Here is a 10,626-nt window from a genome sequence, read left to right as displayed (position 1 = left end):
GGGAGGCCCGTAATCTGCCAGCACCCTATGTCAAAAAATTAAACACACCAGCAGTGTGAAGAGACCTGAAAGTGGCACATGGCAGCAGAGTGTGGCGATGGAGACAGCAGCAATGGGAGGCCGTACAGGGACCCATGAGACTCTAGACTTGGCAGCAGCATGAGGAGGCGGTATATAGGGGCCCATGGCAGATTAGGGGCCTGGCAGCAGCTATGTGAGGCCCGTAATCTGCCTGCACCCTATGTCAAAAAATTTAACACACCAGCAGTGTGAAGAGACCTGAAAGTGGCACATGGCAGCAGAGTGTGGCGATGGAGACAGCAGCAATGGGAGGCCGTACAGGGACCCATGAGAGACTCTGGACTTGGCAGCAGCATGAGGAGGCGGTATATAGGGGCCCATGGCAGATTAGGGGCCTGGCAGCAGCTATGTGAGGCCCGTAATCTGCCTGCACCCTATGTCAAAAAATTTAGCACACCAGCAGTGTGAAGAGACCTGAAAGTGGCACATGGCAGCAGAGTGTGGCGATGGAGACAGCAGCAATGGGAGGCCGTACAGGGACCCATGAGAGACTCTGGACCTAGCAGCAGCATGAGGAGGCGGTATATAGGGGCCTATGGCAGATTAGGGGCCTGGCAGCAGCTATAGGAGGCCCGTAATCTGCCAGCACCCTATGTCAAAAAATTAAACACACCAGCAGTGTGAGGAGACCTGAAAGTGGCACATGTTTGAGGCATGATTCATGGCGGATTTAGTCAGTTGTGTCAGGAACTGGTGGTTTGAAATCCAGACTAATCCACGCCTGATTCATTTTCACAAACGTGAGTCTCTCCACACTTTGGGTGGACAGTCGTGTCCTCCGGAGTTACAATACCTCCTGCCGCACTAAACACGCGCTCCGATGCCACGCTACTGGCCGGGCATGACAGCCTTTCAAGGGCAAATTCAGCTAGTTGGGGCCAAAGGTCAAGTTTTGTTGCCCAGTAGTCAAGGGGATTGTCTACCTCGGTTGGCAGGGTGCTGTCCAAGTAGGCCCAAGCCTGTTGTTTGAGCTCCTGCTCCAGGTCCACCTGATGCTGCTGCTGCTGCTGCTGCTGCGGCTGGTTAGTAGTTTCCTCACTGCGCTGGTGAAGAAAGCTACTCATCATCGACTGCAGACTGAGGCAGCCACTGCTGGTGGAGCTGCCACTGCTCCTACCACCCCACCCCTCCCCTGCTGCCATGCCAGCGGAACGCGAGCGCACAGGGCCCACAGTGTCTGAGGATGGACGTTGGCGCACAAAGGCAGAGACCAACTGACTACATAGGTGGTTTTTATAGTACGTAATTTTGGCCTCCCTCTCAGCAGGTGTGAAAAAGGCCACCATTTTGGACCGGTAGCGAGGGTCCAACAAGGTGGACAGCCAAAAGTCATCCCTCTGTCTGATGGTTATTATTCGGCTGTCGCTACGCAAGCAACCGAGCATGCTATGGGCCATTTGTGCCAAGGAATGCGAGGGACTCCCTGCCTCCATCTCCACAGCATACTGCCACGGTGCGTCTGGGTCCTCTGTCTCCTCCTCCTCCTCCTCTACCAGATGCTCCTGCTCCTCCACTCCTGTCCGCTGAGTGGAAAAACCACCCATTTCACTCAATAATTCCTGAGCACAAATGTCCTCCTCTACCTCCTCCTCCTCTTCTTCCTGTCCTGCCCCCACAGGGGTCATGTGGCGTTGAGATCTGTGCGCCACGTCTACCGCACCCTGACCAGCCATTGTTAACAGCATTTGTTCCAGGACGTGCAACAGAGGAATGACGTCGTTCATCCCATAGTCCTGCCGACTCACGAATAGCGTGGCCTCCTCAAAGGGCCTGAGCAAGCGGCAGGTGTCACGCATGAGCTGCCAATGGCTGACATCTAAGTTACACAGGGGAGTACCTTTATCCGCTTGTAACATCAGGAAATCGGTGATGGCCTTTCGCTGCTCGTAAAGGCGGTCTAACATGTGTAGGGTTGAATTCCACCTTGTTGCAACGTCGCAGATCAGGCGATGCTGTGGAATTCCGTTCTGCCGCTGCAGCTCAATGAGGGTGTTCTTTGCGGTGTAGGAATGGCTGAAATGCATGCACAGTTTACGTGACATTTTAAGGATGTCTTGCAGTGGGATGGTGGATTTTAGGAACCGCTTGACAACCAGATTGAACATGTGAGCCATGCATGGCGCATGGCACAACCTTCCTTGACGCAGAGCAGACACCATGTTCTTTCCGTTGTCAGTCAACATGGTTCCGATTTTTAGTTTGCGCGGAGACAGCCATCTGTCGATTTCTCTGTTCATTACACTCAGCAGTTCCTCCCCTGTGTGACTACGTTCGCCAAGGCATACCAGGTGCAGCACAGCGTGACACCGTTGCGCCCTGCACATGTGATATGCCGGTCGGGTAATGGGACTTGGCACGGGGGTGGCGGCTGAGGACACGGCGGAAAAAGAGGTGGTAGAGGCGGACATGCTTGCTGGACCAAGGACGTGCAAACGTGGAGGCAAAAGCGTCGTGACCTGTCCAAGTTGCTGGTGCGGCTGTGCCGGCACCACGTTCACCCAGTGGGCCGTAAATGACATGTACTGTCCCTGACCGTAGTTACAGCTCCACACGTCGGCGCTGCCGTGCACTTTGGCAGAGACCGACATGCTCAAAGACTGGCCCACCATCTCTTCTACATGTGAATGCAGGGCTGGCACTGCCTTTTGGGCAAAGAAATGACGGCTTGGCACTCTCCACCGCGGCGCGGCACAAGCCATCATTTCTCGGAAAGGTGCTGAGTCCACCAGTTGGAAAGGGAGGGACTGCAGCACCAGCAACTTGGACAGGAGGACGTTCAGCTTTTGCACCGTCGGGTGCGTGCTCGCAAACTGTTGTCTCTTGGATACGGATTCCAAGAAAGACTGTTGACGGAATCCGAGAAGAGGAGTAGCAGGAGAAGGAGCATCTGAACGAGCGGAAGATGCCAACGAGCGACAACTCCCCTCAGCAGAGGTGTTGGAGCCTTGACTGGCTGATAGAGGGCGATTGACGACGTCGGGTGACGGAGCAAGTAACGGAGCGGGTGATGGAGCGGGGGCTGGGGCAGGCAGAACCGCCGTATGTTTATCACGGTTTTCCCAGGCCACCGAATGGTGACGCTGCATATGCTGACGCAACGCTGTAGTCCCAACATGGGCCCCCTGGCCACGCTTGCATTTCTGGCCACATAGTCGACATACGGCTACGTTTACTTCCTCGGGCGGCTTGAGGAAAAATTGCCACACCACCGAGTAGGAAACTTTGCCCCCGCTACTCTTCACTGGCTGACTGCTACTTCCTCCGTGCGCACCGGCACCACTACTGGCCGTGGTGGTAGGCTGCAGTGGAGCTGGTGCTCTACTCCGTGGACGTTTGGCTCCACTGACACTGATGCGACCCTGCTGCTGTCTCCTGGGCAACCCACCGACTGTTTTGCTCGCTGCCAAGCTGCCACCCTCTTCTCCTGATGATGCGGAAGAAATTGCCTGATGACGACGAGGCTGCCAAGTGCGATCAACCTCCTCATCATCAAGTAGGGTCTCCGCCTCACTACTAGCCCCCTCGGCTGCGTCTGGGTCAGGAGACAGACCTGTCTCTAGACCGGCTACCGAGCCACTCTCCTCGCCAGTACTTGTTCGCTTGGCTGCTGAAAAGGCCGATGTCTCCCCCCGTTCCTGACCGCCCTCTGTTAGCTCTTCCTCACTGTACAGTGGGGCTGAGCCCACAGCATGCGATACTTCGCTTGGTGAGGGAACAGCAAAGGACAGGGGCAGGTAGAGGACACGTGATTTCAGTGGGCTTGCTCCCGGGCCATGCCAACTAACGGTTGTGTCTGACGTACCCACCGACCGTTGGCTGTAGGTGTCAGAGGTGACCTGGGAAGAGGAAGACGACCGAGCCAACCAATCAATGACGGCAGGGTTGTCGGTGGAGACACGACCGCTGGATGACACCGGGAGCACTGGCCTCTGGCTGCGAATACTGCTGCCTCGACCCCTTCCTCTGCTGCCACGTCTGCTCGCTCCTAAAACATTGCCTCCTCTGCCACTCCTCTGCATGTTGTCTGACATACTATTTAATTCAACGATTAGGTGTCCCTGAGTAACAATTCTCTGGCACTCAGTAACAATTCTGTCTGTCCCTGAGTATGAATTCTGTGGCCCTGAGTAACAATTCTGTGTCTGTGCGAGTAACAATTCTGTGTCTGTGCAAGTAACAATTTTGTGTCTGTGCGAGTAACAATTCTCTGGCACTCAGTAACAATTCTGTCTGTCCCTGAGTAACAATTCTCTGGCACTCAGTAACAATTCTGTCTGTCCCTGAGTAACAATTCTCTGGCACTCAGTAACAATTCTGTCTGTCCCTGAGTAACAATTCTGTGGCACTCAGTAACAATTCTGTGTCTGTGCGAGTAACAATTCTGTGTCTGTGCAAGTAACAATTTTGTGTCTGTGCGAGTAACAATTCTCTGGCACTCAGTAACAATTCTGTCTGTCCCTGAGTAACAATTCTCTGGCACTCAGTAACAATTCTGTCTGTCCCTGAGTAACAATTCTCTGGCACTCAGTAACAATTCTGTCTGTCCCTGAGTAACAATTCTCTGGCACTCAGTAACAATTCTGTCTGTCCCTGAGTATGAATTCTGTGGCCCTGAGTAACAATTCTGTGTCTGTGCGAGTAACAATTTTGTGTCTGTGCGAGTAACAATTCTCTGGCACTCAGTAACAATTCTGTCTGTCCCTGAGTAACAATTCTCTGGCACTCAGTAACAATTCTGTCTGTCCCTGAGTAACAATTCTCTGGCACTCAGTAACAATTCTGTCTGTCCCTGAGTATGAATTCTGTGGCCCTGAGTAACAATTCTGTGTCTGTGCGAGTAACAATTCTGTGTCTGTGCGAGTAACAATTCTGTGTCTGTGCAAGTAACAATTTTGTGTCTGTGCGAGTAACAATTCTCTGGCACTCAGTAACAATTCTGTCTGTCCCTGAGTAACAATTCTCTGGCACTCAGTAACAATTCTGTCTGTCCCTGAGTAACAATTCTCTGGCACTCAGTAACAATTCTGTCTGTCCCTGAGTAACAATTCTGTCTGTCCCTGAGAATGAATTCTGTGGCCCTGAGTAAGAATTCTCTGGCACTCAGTAACAATTCTGTCTGTCCCTGAGTAAGAATTCTCTGGCACTCAGTAACAATTCTGTCTGTCCCTGAGTAAAAATTCTGTGGCCCTAATAACGTTTCTGTGGCCCTAAGTAACAATTCTCTGGCACTGAGTGGAAATTCTGTCTGTCCCTGAGTATGAATTCTGTGGCCCTAACTAGCGTTTCTTTGTCCCTAAATAACGATTCTGTGGCCCTCATTAACAAGTCTGTGTCCCTGAGTAATGGTTCTCTGTCCCTAAGTAACTTCTCTCTGTCCCCAATTCTCGTTTCTGTGGCCCTAACTCTGTCCCTGTCCCTAGTACAGAGCGGTCTGCCTCTGTTCAATGACTGCAGGCAAATGAAGATTTCCAAAATGGCCGCTATATATACCTCGACCATTACACAGTGCTGGCTGGCTGGCTGCTGATTGGCTGATGCAATCACATGTCGTTGAGGAATGCATTATGGGGCAGCGCGCCTTGTCTGCGCGCCTTCCCCGACATCCCCGCTCCGTCGCCGCACATGTCAGCCGCCATTTTCGGAAAAATTTTGATTCGCGCGTCCGAATTAGGCTGTTTTTCGGATTCGGCACGAATCGAAATTTTTCCGATATTCGACTCGAATTCCACTTCGGATACTTCGATTCGCTCATCTCTAGTAATAAACTATCGGTTAGTGACAGCCCTTTTCACCACCTTGAACCAGCAAACACAAATGCTCCTGCGCTTGGGGATGGACTCTATGTAGGCTACAACCACATTAAGAATGTCCTGGAACATGCACACCTTGCTGCCCTCAAATGGACCGGGGGAATCCAAATATACTGAATGAGGAAAGCACAAAGAGCCAGGCTCTGAGGAAGAGGCAAGTCCTTGAAACGTGTCACCCTATTGGATGTCTACACTCCCCATTGCAGACTTACTCAGTGCGGTGTTGACCCAGCTGTTATTTTATGATGTGCCTTGACTTTATTCTCCTTTGTGAGTACAACACCTATTTTATTTCACACTTTTTTTATGGTAATGTGCTACTCCTGGTTTCCCTTTGTTCTTTCCTTTTAGCCATATTGTCTGACTAGTTGCTAATCAAATTACTAATCTGAGGCGTACAGCAATTCAGTCAAACTTTTTTTTTATCATGACAGAGCAGGTTGTACAAAAGCTGCTTTTTAATTTCCGATTTCCATAGTGTGTTTTTTTTTTTTTTTTTTTTTAATTTCCAGCACTGTCTTCTCACATGGCTTGGTCCATGATGGTAAAAACATGTGGTAGACGCTTTGACTCACCAGCACCTGTTGTCATTCTTACTGGGACCTGTAGTTCCTGACATAACTGCTGCCTTTTTTTTGTTTTGTCACATTGAATCATGGTTACCTCATAAATGAGATTGTTTCAACTGTCTCCTAATTTTATCAATGAAACTTGCTATCTGGTTCAGATTTTGTCATTCCTGTGCTATGGCTAATGTTGGGTCAAGGTACTTACATTTCTTTACAAAAGCTTTAATCATAGCAGTCTTCCTGATTTTCTACTTCAAATATCACTTTATATGCTTTGGAAATTTTAATTTTAGACTCAAATTGGTCTAATTCCTCAGTCCATACTGCAATAGTCATTAAAGTCTTCATTTATTATGACAATATTATACTTACCATATATGCCTTGTACAGAAGGATTGCAGAACACATTCCAATACACTTGACAATGAACAAAAAAAGGGAAAAGAAAACCAACAAAATTTAAAAACCATCAATTTGTTCTAATATAGTACACATGTTTAGGAGCTTTATTTAAATCTGTCTTTTTCTTGCTGGCCGGGCTGGACATATGATTGACATGTGTTTCCCATCCTCATCTATCCTCCAGCAGGGAACAGGTCCTGAATGCTGCTGCAGAGAACTGGGCTCATGTGATGCGGTGAGCTTGGCTCCTTGAATCATTTTCCTGTCAGCTCACAGAAGATGTTGCATAACATTGGGTGTCAAATCCTGGAAAAGACCGAATCTGGAGCAAAGACAATATGGGGGATCACTAGAGCTTGGGGAGGGTGAACATTGCTTGTTTTTGTAAACAGGCCCCCCTCCTACCACATGAAAGAATAAAACTGGAAATGAGTTTTAAGGCCATTTAAGGAGAACAATAAAATCAATGGTGAGAAGAAGTGCAATGTAATTTCTATGTATTATAACCATGCCATTAGCTGCTCTGTGGCCCTGGAGCAGAGGGTCCCGTAATTTGACCATATAATATTTTCTTAGGCAGGGGAAGCATTGGGAGACTAAAGCCAAATAGAATGAATGTGTAATTAGTGTAGGTACCATGTAAGCATACATCGGTGTTATAGCTTTAGAATGGTATATGTTTGAATAGTGAAATTGTTTTTGAGAACTGTGGTGGAAAGAAGTGGACATGTGGTCCAATTAGATCTGTCCTTCTGTGGCTCATTATATACGGTTTTCCTATGCTATGAGTTAGTATTTCTGAAATCAGCAATTACAGTAGATAAGCAAACATGTGACCAGATACAGAAAAAGCCAGCAGTCCTAAGATTTAGACTTACCTTCTCCTAGGACATGAGTCTTGTATGAGGCAGAACTTGATGAAGCTCCACAATGGACAGCAGCACTTTGTTATATCACATGTATGACCGTTTTCCTGGTTAGATTCTCTGGAGGCATTTTTACTTTCCATGGCAGGTGGACATATTTTAAAATGTCCATAGCAGAACACCTCTCAGAAGCATTGAGGGACAACAAGTCCCAGAACATCTGCCTGGCTTCAATGGAGAATTGTTGCCACTTTCCTGGTGCCAAGGTTAGATCTTTATTTGTTTGCCACCAAGCAAACTCCCGATACATGGGGTCATGACCCCCTGCTTCTAACCAAGGAAATGAGCCGGTCATAGCTGTGTACAACAGGACTCCAAACGCCCACACGTCAATGCTCGGGTGCAGCAGCAATCGATCCCCTTCTTTTAAGCTGCACAATTCCGGAGCAGTATATGGGATGGACCAGGCCATACATGGTGCTTGAGTGCCCTGGAGCCTCGTCAGTCCAAAATCTGCTAATTTGACTTCCTTACATTCAATGTCCATGAGCAAAATGTTGTCCAGTTTAATGTCCCGATGGACCATTCCTCTGCTGTGCATAAAGTCTAAGGCACTCGCTACCTGTGGAACAAAACCCTTTATAACATCTTCATTTAAACCAACCTGTAGAAAAAAAAAGAGAAAATTATTCACCAGACACAAATATAGCACAATCTTACCCAACATATTGAACCCACCTTACCTCGTGTACAGGGAAACAAACATACATTAGCTGAATACACAAGGACTAGGATTAAAGGAAACCTGTCAGCATACAAAATGTTGCCATTAATGGTGCCAGATCCATCTTAACCCATCTTACTCCATTTTAAACCTTGCTTCATAACTTGAATGATACACATACCTAAAACAACAAGCGTATGCCAACTATACATCCTACCAACTCACTGCCCTGGGAAAGGAATCTTTAAAACTCAGAAATGCTTTAAAGTAACTAAAACTAGAAATCGTGATTTAAAAAGATCAATAAAGTTTTGATACAAACTTACATTTGACTTTACTATTGACTGAAGATTTCCAGCTGGTGCCACCTTCTGGACAAAGACATAGTCGTTGCTGGTTTGGAAAGCGATTTCATGGGTTGCGATGATATTTGGATGGCCGCTGAGACTAAGAGACATTCCGTATTCCACTAGGAAGTTGTCCATTGGAGTTGTCTCTTTACTCATCAGTTTCATAGCCACCAACTCATCTGTTGAAAAGAGAGACAAAAAAAGACAATGAGTATCATAAACCTAACATTAGAGAAATGATGAAGCTTGCTAAAAACCTACTAAAGTAGGTCAAAAGTTTATGTAAATCTAAAAGCTCTGACTTATTAAGATCCATAATCATCACTCAAAAACTGGAAGGGGGGCTTGGAAAACTTAGAAACTTAAAAAATGCTGTTCAAAGCTTTGGAAATGTTCTGCAGCCGAAGCATTCTGTTGATTCTTAGATCTTGGATGTCACACTCATATCTCAGTTTAGAATTAAAGATCCTTTAGAGATCTGAGCTGTAAATAGAACTAAATCTGCAGAGGGAACCCAGAGCATTAACTAGAATATGTAAATATCAGACTTGTATATTATGGCAGACTTGCTCATTATAGTCTCCCCTCCTCTGGTGATGCAATATCTACAGTATGATCCCCCTTGTTGCACCATGCAACCGAAGAACCTTTACCTGCTAGTTACTCTTTTCCTTAGTTTATTTCCACTCATTCAGAAGCACAACTGATTCTGTAAATCATTCTCTTTACATGAATTAGGCTACAAATTTACCTGAACCCCGATGTTTGGCCAAGAGAACCTTTCCATACGATCCTGTCCCGAGCTCTTTGATGGGGTGGAAGTGGTCTGTCACTTCCATCATCGTCAGGTTTTCTGAGGTTTCGGCAATGAGCTCAAGAAGTTTCCTTGCAGTGTTCTTGTTACTTCTACAATGCTAGAAGCCATTCTGGAATCACAACATCAAAACATACAAATTAGTTTTATTTGGCACTAATCATTAGTAAGCGGCATTAATCATCTCTCTGGATATCACCCAGTTACTGTTATTAATTGTCACCTTCATTAGAGGTGGGGGGAGGGGTAGTATTGTAACTAAAGACAGTTATTTTACATTTTAAAGCTGATATATGCTTACAATTCTTATTAAATACATGTTGGGCTTATGTTGATGAGCTTTTATTCACAGCAAGTGGATATTGCTTTCCTATATAAGTCTGTGGTAATGTAAAACCCACTTGAAGCCGATCAAATTCACCTGTCAGTATACAGTATTATAAATTATTTTAGAAGGGTCTCAAATGGACATCAAACTGATTCTATGGACACAAACCCTTACTCTGATACATACAAGTTATATGTAAGAAGTCCAATTATTTTATAGATTCCAAAGAGAGAAAGGAGTGATGTAGAATGGCACTGGGCAAAGGACCGAGAGTGCCATCATTCCAAACCAACAAATGACTACAACAAGGTAACAAGCGGGGACTTCCTAGGATGTCAGCCAGGGATATCAATTCAAAACATAGGGATACAAATTCCAAATGTATTAGTCACATCATACAAAAGTTTTTGTATTGAACATCATGTGTGAATCTTTTAAACTTTTGCATGATATGACTAACATTTATGAAAATATCTTTTATAGCTGGGTGTTGACTTTCTGTCCTTAGGTGCCATCCTAGGAAGTCCCTGGTTTTACTTTGCTGTAATACAGTAAAATTATTTACTAAAGATATGTGACTTCCTGAGACTTCAAGCACAAATCCAACCAAAGAATTTGGACAAAAACCGAAAAGGGTTAGAACATCTTTTTATTGCCATTTCTGAGTCCGATCTTCCCTCAC

The 10,626-nt window shown here is 46.4% G+C and overlaps 1 protein-coding gene across 1 annotated transcript; it reads right to left on the bottom strand.

Moving 5' to 3' along the window:
- Positions 1 to 7,810: 7,810 nt before the first annotated feature.
- On the bottom strand, positions 7,811 to 9,644 carry LOC149440588 (serine/threonine-protein kinase SBK1-like). Its single transcript, XM_089658448.1, has 3 exons — positions 9,554 to 9,644; positions 8,779 to 8,981; positions 7,811 to 8,392 (listed from the first exon to the last, which is right to left on the bottom strand). Exons 1-3 carry the CDS (start codon positions 9,642 to 9,644, stop codon positions 7,811 to 7,813), a joined length of 876 nt encoding a protein of 291 aa, XP_089514574.1.
- Between the last annotated feature and the right edge of the window lie 982 nt (positions 9,645 to 10,626).

The sequence above is a fragment of the Staurois parvus genome, unplaced genomic scaffold (genome assembly GCF_062004578.1).
Source record: "Staurois parvus isolate SC_StPar_1 unplaced genomic scaffold, SC_StPar_1.0 ptg001068l, whole genome shotgun sequence".
NCBI classification, from domain to species: domain Eukaryota; kingdom Metazoa; phylum Chordata; class Amphibia; order Anura; family Ranidae; genus Staurois; species Staurois parvus.
The sequence above is the reverse complement of the archived record's forward strand: the minus strand, read 5'-3'. Positions and strand labels throughout refer to the sequence as shown.

What these genes read in the sequence shown, in the direction of transcription:
- LOC149440588 (XM_089658448.1), bottom strand. Translation starts at nt 9,644, where the DNA reads ATGATGGAAGTGACAGACCACTTCCACCCCATCAAAGAGCTCGGGACA. An exon ending in GGCCAAACATCGGGGTTCAG is followed by an intron (nt 8,982 to 9,553) that starts GTAAATTTGTAG and finishes TCTTTTCAACAG; the next exon opens with ATGAGTTGGTGGCTATGAAA. An exon ending in AGTCAATAGTAAAGTCAAAT is followed by an intron (nt 8,393 to 8,778) that starts GTAAGTTTGTAT and finishes TTTTTTCTACAG; the next exon opens with GTTGGTTTAAATGAAGATGT.